This window comes from Loxodonta africana, chromosome 3, assembly GCF_030014295.1.
Source record: "Loxodonta africana isolate mLoxAfr1 chromosome 3, mLoxAfr1.hap2, whole genome shotgun sequence".
NCBI classification, from domain to species: Eukaryota; Metazoa; Chordata; class Mammalia; order Proboscidea; family Elephantidae; genus Loxodonta; species Loxodonta africana.
Window position 1 is genome coordinate 188,323,893 of NC_087344.1, and position 14,090 is coordinate 188,337,982.

A 14,090-nucleotide genomic window follows, 5' to 3' on the forward strand; every position below is an offset into this window, starting at 1 on the left:
CTTCATTTGCCGATTTGGCTTGACTCAAAACAAGAAGAAACAGCTGCAAACATCTATTAATAATTGGAACGTCTAAGGTAAGAAGTGTGCATATAGGAAAATAGGAAGTTGTGAAAAATTAAATGGAATGCATTAAGATTGGTATCTTAGGTATTAGCTGAAATGGGTTGGTATTGGCCAATTTGAATCGGGCAACCATATGGTCTACTATGCTGGGAATGATGAAGAAGAATGGCATCGTATTCATTGTCAAAAAGAACATTTCAAGATCTAACGTGAAGTACAGCACTGTCAGTGATAGGATAATATCCATACGCCTACAATGAAGACCACTTGGTACGCCTTTTATTCAAATTTATGCACCAACCACTAATGCCAAAGATGAAGAAATTAAAGATTTTTACAACTCTGTAGTCTGAAACTCGTGGAGTCAGGATGCTTCACTAATTACCAGTGACTGGAATGTGAAAGCTAGGAACAAAGAAGGATTGGTAATTGGAAAATATGGCCTTGGTGATGCAAATGAAACAGAGATCACATGATAAAATTTTGCTACCAACAACTTACTCATTTGGAAATACTTTTTTGCAACAACATAAATAACGACTGTGTTCACCTCGCCAAATGTAATACACAGAAATGATGTTGACTCTATCTGGAAAGAGACAATGGAGAAGCTCAATATCATCAGAACAAGGCCAGAGGCTGACCGCAGAGCAGATCATCAGTTGCTCATATGCAAGTTCAAGTTGAAGCTCAAAAAAATTGAAACAAGTCCACAAGAGCCAAAATACAACCTTGAATATATCGCACCTGAATTTAGAGACTGTCTCAGGAATAGATTTGACACATCAAACACTAATGACTGAAGGCCAGACAACTTGTGGGATGACAACAGAGATATCATACGTGATGAAAGTACAAGGTCAGTAGAAACACAGGAAAGAAAGAAAAGACCAAAATGGATGTCAGAAGAGACTCTGAAACTTGCTCTTAAACGTAGAGCAGCTAAAGCAGATGGAAGAAATGATGAAGTAAAAGAGCTGAACAGAAGATTTCAAAAGGCAGTTCAAGAAGACAAAGATTTATAATGCAATGTGCAAAAGACCTGCAGTTAGAAAACCAAAAGGGAAGAACACACTTGGCATTTCTCAAGCTGAAAGAACTGAAGAAAAAATTCAAGCTTGAATTTGCCATATTGAAGGCTTCTATGGGCAAAACACTGAATGACACAGGAAGCATCAAAAGAAGATGGAAGGAAACAGTTAGAAATAGAACTACCATACAACCCAGAAATCCCACTCCTAGGAATATATCCTAGAGATACAAGAGCCTTCATACAAACAGATATATGCACACCCATGTTTATTGCAGCTCTGTTTACAATAGCAAAAAGTTGGAAGCAACCAAGGTGTCCATCAGCGGATGAATGGGTAAATAAATTGTGGTATATTCACACAATGGAATACTACGCATCGATAAAGAACAGTGACGAATCTCTGAAACATTTCATAACATGGAGGAACCTGGAAGGCATTATGCTGAGCGAAATGAGTCAGAGGCAAAAGGACAAATATTGTATAAGACCACTATTATAAGATCTTGAGAAATAGTAAACCTGAAAAGAACACATACTTTTGTGGTTACGAGGGGGGGAGGGAGGGAGGGTGGGAGAGGGTTTTTTATTGATTAATCAGTAGATAAGAACTGCTTTAGGTGAAGGGAAAGACAACACTCAATACATGGAAGGTCAGCTCAATTGGACTGGACCAAAAGCAAAGAAGTTTCCGGGATAAAATGAATGCTTCAAAGGTCAGCGGAGCAAGCGCGGGGGTCTGGGGAACATGGTTTGCGGGGACTTCTAAGTCAATTGGCAAAATAATTCTATTATGAAATCATTCTGCATCCCACTTTGAAATGTGGCGTCTGGGGTCTTAAATGCTAACAAGCAGCCATCTAAGATGCATCAGTTGGTCTCAACCCACCTGGAGCAAAGGAAAATGAAGAACACCAAGCCCACATGACAACTAAGAGCCCAAGAGACAGAAAGGGCCACATGAACCAGAGACCTACATCATCCTGAGACCAGAAGAACTAGTTGGTGCCCGGCCACAATCGATGACTGCCCTGACAGGGAGCACAGCAGAGGACCCCTGAGGGAGCAGGAGATCAGTGGGATGCAGACCCCAAATTCTCATAAGAAGACCAAACTTAATGGTCTGACTGAGACTGGAGGAATCCCGGCGGCCATGCTCCCCAGACCTTCAGTTGACACAGGACAGGAACCATCCCCGAAGACAACTCATCAGAAATGAAAGGGACTGGTCAGCGGGTGGGAGAGAGATGCTGATGAAGAGTGAGCTAATTATATCAGGTGGACACTTGAGATTGTGTTGGCAACTCTTGTCTGGAGGGGGGATGGGAGGATAGAGAGAGAGGGAAGCCGGCAAAATTGTCAAGAAAGGAGAGACTGAAAGGGCTGACTCAAGACGGGGAGAGTAAGTGGGAGTAGGGAGTGATATGTATGTAAACTTATATGTGACAGACTGATTGGATTTGTAAACGTTCACTTGAAGCTTAATAAAAGTTATTATAAAAAAAAAAAAAAAAGAAGATGGAAGGACTACAGAGTCCATGTACCAGAAAGCACTGGTTGACGTTCAGCCAATTCAAGGAGGTAGCATATGACCAAGAACTGATGGTATTGAAGGTAGAAGTACAAGCCACACTGAAGGCCTTGGCAAAAAACAAGGCCCCAGGAATTGACGGAATACCAACTGAGATGTTTCAACAAACGGGTGCAGTGCTGGAGGTGTTCACTTGTGTACGCCAAGAAATTTGGAGACAGGTGCCTGGCCAACCAACTGGAAGAAATCCATATTTGTACCCATTCCAAAGAAAGGTGATCCAACAGAATACAAAAATTATCATACAATATCAATAATATCACATGTAAGTAAAATTTTGCTAAAGATAATTCAAAAGCAGGTGCAGCAGTTCATCAGCGCAAAACTGCCAGAAATTCAAGCCAGATTCAGAAGAGGCTATGGAACGAGGGATATCATTGCTGATGTCAGATGGATCTTGGCTGAAAGCAGAGAATACCAGAAAGAGAGATGTTTATGTGTGTTTTATGGACTATACTAAGGCATTCGACTGTGTGGATCATAACAAATTATGGATAACATTGCAAAGAATGGGAATCCCAGAACACTTAATTGTGTTGATGAGGAACCTGTACATAGACCAAGAGGCAGTCATTCAAACCAAACAAGGGGATACTGTGTGGTATAAAATTAGGAAAGGTGTGCATCAGGGTGGTATTCTTTGTCCGTCAGTGCAGAAAATGCATTCTATGAACTATAATCTACTGCAAAAGACCTCTTTAAAATGATTTAAAAAAAAAAAAAAGTCACTTTAAAGACTGAGTTGCACCTGACCCAAGCCATGTTATTTTCAGTTGCTTCATATATATGTAAAAGCTGGACAGTGAACAAGGAGGATCGAAGAAGAATTAATGCCTTTGAATTACGGTGTTAGTGAAGAATATCGAATATACCATGGACTGCCAGAACAAACAAATCTGTTTTGGAAGAAGTACAGCCGGAATGCTCATTAGGAGCAGGGGTGGCGAGACTTCGTCTTACATACTTTTGACATGTTATCAGGAGGGACCAGTCCCTAGAGAAGGACATCATGCTTGGTAAAGTAGAGGGTCAGTGAAAAACAGATAGACCCTCAATGAGATGGACTGACACAGTGGCCGCAACAACAGGCTCAAGCATAACAATTATTGTGAGACTGGGGAGGACCTGGCATTGTTCTGCTCTGTTGTACATAGAGTTGCTTTGAGTCAGAACTGTCTCGATGGCACCTAACAACAGCAACAACACTGATACCATTCTTGATAAAAACTCTGAGCAAAACAAAATTCTAACTCACAAAAAAAAACCACACTTTTTTTTTGCTGGTGTTACAGAGACTGGAGAAACCCTGAGAGTATGGTCCCTGGACAACCCTTTAATTCAGTACTAAAGTCACTCCTGAAGTTCACCCTTCAGCCAAAGAAGGCCCATAAAACAAAATGAGACCAAATGGTCACACCAGTTCAAGGGCAGGGACAAGAAGGCAGGCGGGGACAGGAAAACTGGTAACAGGGAACCCAAGGTCGAGACAGGGAGAGTGTTGACATGTTGTGGGGTTGGCAACCAGTGTCACAAAACAATGAGTGTATTGAGTGTTTAATGAGTAACTGATTTGCTCTGTAAACCTTCATCTAAAGTACAGTTAAAAAAAGAAAAAACTCTGAGCACAAATGGAATAGAAGGGAAATTCCTCAACATAATTAAGGGCATATATACAAAACCAACAGCCAGCATTATTCTCTACAGAGACTGAAAACATTCCCCTTGAGACTAGGAACCAGACAAGGATGCCCTTTATCACCACTGTTATTCCGTATTGTACTAGAAGTCCTAGCTAGAGCAATAAGGGAAGAGGGAAATAAAGCACATACAAATTGGTAAGGAAGAATTAAAACCGTCTCTTTTTACAGATGACATGATCGTATATAGAGAAAATCCCAGAGACTCCACAAGAAAGCTACTGAAACCAGCAGAAAAATTCAGCAAAGTGGCAGGGTATAAGATCAATATACAAAAATCATTAAGATTCCTCTTCTCCAACAAAGAGAATTCCAGGAAGGAAATCAGGAAAACAATACCATTTACAGTAGCCCTCAAAAAGGTAAAATACGTAGGGATAAATATAATTAGAGATGTAAAAGATTTATACAAACTACAAAACACTACTGCAAAAAACCAAAAGACACCTACATAAATGGAATAACATACCATGTTCGTGGATAAGAACACTTAACATTGTGAAAATGTCAATAGTACCCAAAGCAATCTACATATATAATGCAGTCCCAATGCAAACTCCAAAATCATTCTTTAATGAGATGAAAAAACTAATCACCAACTTTATATGGAAACCAAACCCAATGCTGTCGAGTCGATTCCGACTCATAGCGACCCTATGGGACAGATTAGAACTGCCCCATAGAGTTTCCAAGGAGCGCCTGGCAGATTCAAACTGCCAGCCTTTTGGTTAGCAGCCATAGCACTTAACCACTACACCACCAGGGTTTCCTTATATGGAAAGAGGCCCTAAATAAGCAAAGCATTATTGAGGGAAGAACAAAGTAGGAGGGCTCACACTCCCCGATCTCAGAATCTGCTGTACAGCCACGGTTGTCAAAACAGTCTGATACTGGTACAACGACAGACATTTAGATCAACAGAATAGGATTGAGAACCCAGGCGTAAATCCATCCACCTATGGACAGCTGGTCTGCGATGGGGGCCAAAGTTCATTAAATGGGGAAGAATAGCCCCTTTAACAAATGATGCTAGGAAACTGGATATCCATTTGCAGAAAAACAAAGTAAGATCCACATTTCATACCATACACAAAAACTAATTCAAAATGAATTAAAGGCCTAAATGTAAATCCTAAAACTATAATGATTATGGAAGAAAAAAGTAGGAACAATGCTAGCAGCCCTAAAATATGGCATAAATAGAATACCATATTTTATGGCATAACTAGAGATTTACCAGCAGAATATGAACTAGATCTCCTAAAAATTAAATTTTATGGCATAACTAGAGATTCACCAGCAGAAAATGAGCTAGATTTCCTGAAAATTAAACACTTTACACTTGTCAAAAGACTTCACCAAGAGAGTAAAAAGAAAACCTACAGGCTGGGAAAAAATTTTTAGCTATGACATATCTGGCAAGGGTCTAATCTCTAAAATTTATAGAAAACTTCAACACCTCGACAACAAAATGGCAAATAACCCAATTATAAAATGGTCAAAAGATATGAACAGACACTTCATCGAAGATCTTCAGGCAGCTAACAAACATGAAGAGATGCTTAAGATCGTTAGCCATTAAAAAAAAAAAAAAAGTGCAAATCAAAACTACAGTGAGATACCATATCACCCTGGCAATAATAGCACTGATCAAAAAAAAAAGAAAATAAATGCTGATGAAGTTGTGGGGAGACTGGAACTGTTACACTCTGCTGGTGGGAATATAAAATGGTACAACCGCTGCAGAAAACAGCATAGTGCTTCCTTAAAGAGCTAGAAATGGAAATACCATACAATCCAGCTATCCCACTCCTAGGAATATATCCTAGAAAAATAAGAGCCATCACAAGAGTAGACACACCCATGTTTATTGCAGCATCACTCACAATAGCAAAAAGATGAAAACAACCTAAGTGCCTGTCAACAGATGAATGGACATATAAACTGTGGTATGTACACACAATGGAATACTATACAGCAATAAAGAATGATGATGAATCCACAAAACATCTCACAACATGAATGGACTTGGAGGATATCATGCTGAGTGAAATAAGTCAATGACAAAAGGAAAACATTGTATGAGACCACTATTGTAAATCATCAAGAAAAGGTTTACAGGCCACATAAACCAGAGACTCTGTCAGCCTGAGACCAGAGGAACTAGATGGTGCCCGACTAACACCAATGACCGCCCTGACAGGGAACACAACAGAGAGTCCCCCTTGGAACAGGAGAAAAGTGTGGAGCAGAACTCAAATTCACGTGAAAAGACCAGACTTAGTCTGACAGAGACTGGAGGAATCCCTGAGGCCATGGCCCCTGCACGCTCTGTTAAACCAGTACTAAAACCATTCCTGAAGCCCACTCTTCAGGCAAAGGTTAGACTGGACTACCTATAAAACAAAATAATGCTTGTGAAGAGTGTGCTTCTTAGTTCAAGCAGATATACAAGACCGAATGGGCAGTTCCTATCCAGAGGCAGGATGAGAAGCAGGAAAGGATAGGAGCTGGTTGGAGGGACACAGGAAACCCGGAGTGGAAAGGAGGAGTGTGCTGTCATATTATAGGCATTGCAACTAGTGTCACATAACAATATGTGTGTAAATTTTTGTATGAGAAATGGAGCTGTAAACTTTCGCCTAATTAAAAAAAAACGTGTACACACAGAAAGAAACATTTTTTGATGGTTACCAGGAATGGGAGGGGGAGAGAGGGAAAATCACTAACTAGAGAAGAAATGTATGTTAACTTCTGTGAAGGGTAAGGCAGTATACAATATGGGGCAAGTCAACAAAATGAAGGTAAATACTTTAACATACATAATCATACAACGTAATAATTTATGAGTGGATACATAGGTCGATATGTATGCTACATAGATGTGGGAGGGCCTATGGGAGTATATCCACATGCATATATAGGTTTGGCTGTGAATAATTCTACTTACATATTTGTACGTCCTATATTTATATGTATATTCATTGTATATAATAGCGCCCACAGCGGGGCACGATCATGGGCATAACCTAACACCTCACAGTACTGAGTTACTGGGCTTGAAGGCTAAGGACCATTGTCTTGGATTGAATTATGTCCCCCCAAAAATGTGTGTATCAACTTGGTTAGGCCATGCTTCCCAGTATCGAGTGGTTGGCCTCCATTTTGTGATTGTAATTTTATGTTAAAAGGATCAGGGTGGGATTGTAACACCGCCCTCACTCAGGTCACTTCCCTGATCCAAGGTAAAGGAAATCTCCCTGGGGTGTGGCCTGCACCACCTTTTATCTCTCAAGAGATGAAAGGGGAAGCCAGCAGAGAGTTGGGTACCTCATACCACCAAGAAACCAGCACCAGGAGCAGAGCACATCCTTTGCACACGGGGTCCCTGCACCTGAAAAGCTCCTCAACCAGGGGAAGATTGAGGACAAGGATCTTCCTCCAGAGCCGACAGAGAGAGAGAGAGCCTTCTCCTGAGGTTAACGCCCTGAATTTGGACTTGTAACCTACTAGACTGAGAAAATAAATTTCTCTTTGTTAAAGCCATCCACTTGTGGTGTTTCTGTTATGACAGAACTATATGTCTAAGACAACCATCATCTCAGGGGACATCTAGGTCAGTTTGCATAACAAAGTTCATAAAGAAGACGTTCTACATCTTACTTTGTTGAGTAGCATCTGGGGTCTCCAAAGCTTGCAAGTGGCCATCTAAGATAAAACTGTTGGTCTCTTTCTATTTGGAACAGAGAAGAGTGAGGAAAACCAAAACCTCAAGGAAACAATTAGTCCAAAGGACTAATGGACCATAGGAACCACAGCCTTCACCAGCCTGATACCAGAAGAACTAGATGATGCCCAGCTGCCACTACCGACCACTCTGACCAGGATCACAATAGAAGGTCCCAGTTAGAGTGGGTAAAGAAAAAATGGAGAATAAAATTCAAATTAGAAAAAAAAAAAAGACCATGTTTACTGGTCAGGTAGAGACTGGGGAACCCCCAAAACTATGGCCCTTAGACACCCTTCTGACTTAGAACTGATGCCATTCCCAGAGATCACCTTTTGGCCAAATAATAGGCATATAAACAATAATACATGTGAGGAAAATGCTCCTTAGAACAACCATCTACACGAGACCAAAAGAACAGCATATGTCCAAAAGCAAAGATGAGATGGCAGGAAAACCAGATGAATGGAAATGGGGGGAACTCAGGGTGGTAATGGGGAAAGTGGTGACACGTTGTAGGGATTGCAGCCAAAGCCATGGAACAACTTCTGTATGAACTGTTGAATGGCAATCTAATTTGCTCTGTAAACCTTCACCTAAAGCACAATGAAAACAAAGTAAATTGACTGTAGATGTAAAAACAAAATATGGCCAAAGTGCTGGGCATGATGACCACAGGTACATCTAGGGGGAAAAAAAATCGACTCTTTCCTTTCCAGAACCCAACCAGAGCTTCATCCCACAGCTGTCCCATAGTAGTGGCTATATGCGGAGGATGGGGGAGATCTGGGGGGCAGGATTGGGTGGGCCCAGTACTGTTGGTGGTTGGTGTTGGGGCCATGAGTAATTTGGGGATGGGGAGAGTTGAGATTGGATTGTGGGGTTTAGGGTTGGGAATCAACTGAGGTAGAGGATTAGCAGTTGGTGTGGATGTTAGCTGGTCATGGGTTGGGGGAGACAGGACAGGAGGTAGGAGAGTTGAAGTGGTAGAGAATTCAGAACTGGAATTGGGTAAAACTGGAGATTGGAGAGCTGAGAAAATTGAGCTAGTCAGAGATGGGCATTGGGTGGTGTTGGGCACCAGTAGATGGTACCATGTTGTGTTGGGTGTTGCCAAAACTATCTCAGTTTTCATGGTTCACTAGGAGGACTCAACTCAGCATATAGTCATACTCATGGTTCTGGATACAAAGCAAAATCAGCAAAAGGAAAAGCCTGGAGGAAACTAGGTACAAGCTTCCAAGTGTCCTCTCCCAGTGGAGTCACACAGATTGCACTTAATTCCTCCAGCAGTAAGTTGCAACAACATATGTGAAATAATGTCTACCAGGGAATCAGCTTCATCTGCAGGCCCAGGCGAATGCATTGTAATTAGCCAAGAAATACATAGCTATTTTTTTTTTTTTTTTATGCAGCATGTCTCAAACTTCTTTGGCCAGAGAACATTGGTGCATTTTATGGGACTAGTTAGTATTCACCAAACAAATTTTGGAAACTGCCGCTAAACCTCTGGTTTTCAAACATAGCAAAGGAGCCATAGAATCCCACAGGTGAAAAGGAGACAGGCCAAGAGAGGCCATGCCGGTCTTGTTCACCACATATGCCCTGTGTAGTGTAGAGATGTGGAAGAATATCACAGATTTCTTGAATGATGAGCTTAAGGAATGCATTGACTATTAAAAAGTAAACTTGAGAACTAAAAGGAGATGAAATTCTTAAGTGTTGATATGATTCTCTTGACTGGAATGTAAGCTCCATTAATTAACTCTGGGCTATGTCAGTTTTGTTCACCACTGTTTATATTCACAGCACCTGGCCTACCATAGGTATTCAGTAAATGTTGAATAAATGGGTGCAGTTCTAGTGGTGGTGTTACTTGAAAGATTTTGTTTGTAAGAAAGGTGAAGATTGTTCACCAAATTGAGGTAATTAATGGAGATTTGATTTTAGTTATTCTATCATCAGTGGATATTAAGAGTTGTATAGAAGTATTTCAAGTATCTTTTAGCTCCCAAAAGATTAGGATTTTTTTAGTTAAATATTTCTAACATGCAGAAAAATAAATGTGAACACATGGTATAAAAATAATAAATACCTGCGTGACCTGCCCCATCTCATACCTTTTCCTCTGCTCTGAGAGTAACTCTTTTTATGCATATCATTTTCTTGTCTTTCTGTTTCAACTTTACTATGTATATGTGTACCCCTAAAATAATGAATCGAGATTTGTTTTTTTAATTTTATATAAACCATACGCTCTCATGAACGTTCTTATACATGTTTCCCAGTGTACATGTGTAAGTTTTTCTAGAACAGATACCAAGTTATCTAATTATAGAAGTTCTGGGTGATGAGCTTGCTCATTTACAACTTTACAAGATAGTACCAAATTTGTTTTCCAGCTTACATTCCCGTTGACAGTGCATGAACATTCCCAATGTTCCACAGCCTCTTTAGCATTTGGTATTACCTGACTTTTGCATTTTTCCAAATAGTATGGTGGTTTTAATTTACATTTTCCTGATTATAATGAACTTGAAAATCTTTTCGTGGGTTTACGATCCATTTGTGTTTCCTTTATTATGAAATGCCTGTTCATGTCTCTTGCTCATTTTCCTTTATGAAATTTGTAGGCGTTCTTCATATATATAGATACTCATCTTTTGTCAGTTTTACGTGTTGCAAGTATCTTTCCCCAGTTGTGGCTTACCATTTCACTTTTTTCTTTAAGAGTGCAGGGACAATGCTGAAAGGAATGACAAGGCTTATCTCCAGGGCCCACAAGGTAAGTCCTAACTGACTTGAACACTTTGTGCCTTGTCTTTTTAGGTGAATTTCTTGTTTTTAGGTAGATTTGTTATATACAGGATGAAATGCTCTTTGGAGAACATCAGCATACTAGTGCTTTAATTGACAAGTTTACACTCAAAGAACAGTCACAGTTCCGTTCCTCTGCCCGTGCACTTCACTCCCGGCTGCCCTCAAAATCTGCAAGTGATGGGTCTCAGTAGAGTAGTTGTGCTTGGGAGTTTACTATGTGATAGGAGATTAACTTTTTTTTTTGTAAGTAAGAAAACATATGTAGGTTATTTTTATTAACTTTTATCATTTCTCTAGTAGGATTAATGATTATCATCCCTTAATGAAATATCTAAGAGAAAAATAAGTTCCAAGTTTAGACCTTAAGCAAATAGTTTTTCAGTACCCTCCATATGGCAGATACTCAGGATCCTAAGATGACTCATTTCACTAATAATAGTCACCTTTGTTGAGATCCATTATGCGCCAGGCACTGTGCTAAGCGCTTTATCTCATTTAATCCTCACGACTGACCCATGAGGCAGATACAAACCCTGTTTCACAGATGTAGGAACAAAATAGAAAGGCTCAGTAACTGACCTAAAGTAACAGGCTGTGAAGTTGCAGAGCCCAGACTAGATGCCAGGTCTGCTGACTTCAAAGCCTGTGGCCTTAACCAGTCTGCTGTATTGCAGCTTATGGTCCATATTTTCAAGAACTGCACTGTCCCGTGGTAGAAATTTGAATAAGTGACTGTTAGAGTACAGTGATATTACAGCACTTAAGAGGAGCAACTAACCTGAACTAGTAGGGTCCAGAAGAAATCCTCCAAGAACCAAGTCCTGAAGGCTAAGGACTGAGCCAGAAGGATTGGGCACTTTGATTTGATTAATTTAATTGCACCTTAGATTTCCTAGAGATGGAGCCTTTCCTCAGGGGTTCATAATAAGCCTATTTTCCATATATAAAATAATCCATTATTGCATCAATTGGTCTCAACCCACCTGGAGCAAAGGAGACTGAAGAACACCAAAGATACAAGGTGATTATGAGCCCAGGAGACGGAAAGGGTCACATAAACCAGAGACTGCATCAGCCTGAGACCAGAAGAACTAGATGGTGCCTGGCTACCAACCGATGACTGCCCCGACAGGGAACACAGCAGAGACCCCCTGAGGGAGCAGGAGAGCAGTGGGGTGCTGACCCCAAATCCTCATAAAAAGACCAGACTTACTGGTCTGCCTGAGACTAGAAGGACGCCGGAGGTCATGGTCCCCAGACGTTCTGTTAGCCCAAGACAGGAACCATTCGCAAAGCCAACTCTTCAGACAGGGATTGGACTGGACTATGGGATAGAAAATGATACCAGTGAGGACTGAGCTTCTTGGATCAAGTAGACACATGAGACTATGTGGGCAGCTCCTGTCTGGATGGGAGATGAGAGGGCAGAGGGGGGCAGAAGCTGGCCAAATGGACTCAAGAATACAGAGTGGAAAGAAGGAGTGTACTGTCTCATTAGGGAGAGAGCAACTAGGAATATATAGCAAGGTGTATATAAGTTTTTGTGTGAGAGCCTGACTTGATTTGTAAACTTTCACTATAAAAACAAAATCAGGAATCAACAGAGAAGTGGATTCTGGCCTCAACTCACCATATTAAAGGACTAAAATGTCTTCTTTCTTAGTTCCAAATGAGAAAAATTTCTTGAGGTCAGACTGTGGAGAGATGTCAGTGAGAAAAAATTTTGTGGTTTTTGTAGTTTGTCTCAGAGTGACCTCCTTGATTGACTCACAAATGCTGTTCTTTCAAGAGCTGCGTGATGTTCATTCTGGAACTGTGCAGCAACAATTATGCGTATGGTTATTTTCCCTGCAAACAACAGGCTAGCTGGGTGTGCCATGTATCACGCTAAGAAGTAAGGAATCCGTTTTGCTAGCTTTTAATTTACTGCAAAAAACATAACTAAAAAAATCATTAGATTGCTGTAGAAATACCACCACCTTGTGGCCCTCAAATATCTTGTTTTCCACGTGACTGCTACTTTTTAAAGAGACATGGTGCTTTCTCACCAATAGATTAAATTGAGTAGTATTAGTACTAAAAAAAAAAAAAAAAGGTGTATTATTTAGGATACTATGCCTAGGTAACTGAATTCTCAATGGCTTAACACAACAAAAGGTATATTGTGTGTGTGTGTGTGTGTGTGTGTGTTTCTGTTGCTGTGTTTCCAATGGGGTCTATAGGCAAGGGGCAGGGTGGATATAGGGACAAAAGTTTACCGTATTGGTGAAGTATTTACCATCTCAACGTGTAGCTTTTGAGCTTGTCACTGCAGGGGAAGAGAGAACTCATACACACTCTTAACTGCCTCTGGCTACAAATGACATATATGACACAAGTTACTTCCACTCACGACTCACTCACTCCACTCATGGTCCCAACCCATCTTCAGGGAAGGCTGGGAAATGTAGAGGAGTATTTGGATATTTGGTGAACATGCTATCTGCCACAGAGTACATTTACAATCGTATATTCTCAAAGTTGAAACAACTCTTTTACTTCGCCTTATTGCTTTCTATTGAAATCTATGAGTACTAAGTGTCTGTGATGCATTAAAGACTCAAAGAAGTAGGTACAAAGATGAATAAAATATAATCTCTCTCTCTAGTGCATATGGCTTAAGAATGGGAAATAAACATATATAACATGATATAATGAAAAGAATAGAAAGGTTGGAGTCAGACAGACTTGATTTTAATTCGGTTCTACCACCTGCCGACTTTGTGGCCTTAGGTAAAATTACTTAACTGCCCTGAACTTTGGTTTCTCCCATCATAAACAAGAATGATTCTAGGATTCCTGGCTCAAAAAATAGTGCACATAAAACACTGTAGGCCCTAGTATCTAATAGGTACTCAATTAACTACATGAATATAATTCAAGACAGAATAGAATTCTCATGCAGTACAAAGAAAGTGCTATTAGCAGAGAAAGCAAAATAATTTCTTTTGAATGAAGGTGTCTGGCAAATGTTCACAGAGGATATGGCATTTGAGATGAGCCTTGAAGAGTGGGTAAGGTTTAAACAGGGATAGAGGGAAGTTGAAAGAGAATGTGCAGAAGTGTTGCTGTGTGCCATTGAGTCAATTCCAACCCACAGGGTTGCCTAAGCCGAAATCT

At 40.4% G+C, this 14,090-nt stretch overlaps 1 protein-coding gene across 10 annotated transcripts in view; it reads left to right on the plus strand.

The window, feature by feature from the left end:
- Positions 1-14,090, plus strand: part of DAP3 (death associated protein 3) — a 55,507-nt gene that overhangs the window by 15,450 nt on the left and 25,967 nt on the right. For all 10 annotated transcript variants that reach the window (XM_064282695.1, XM_023554058.2, XM_023554059.2 and 7 more), the window contains one exon: positions 10,843-10,896. In XM_064282695.1, coding sequence (XP_064138765.1) covers positions 10,843-10,896 — 54 coding nt within the window. The remainder of the gene's footprint in view (positions 1-10,842; positions 10,897-14,090) is intronic.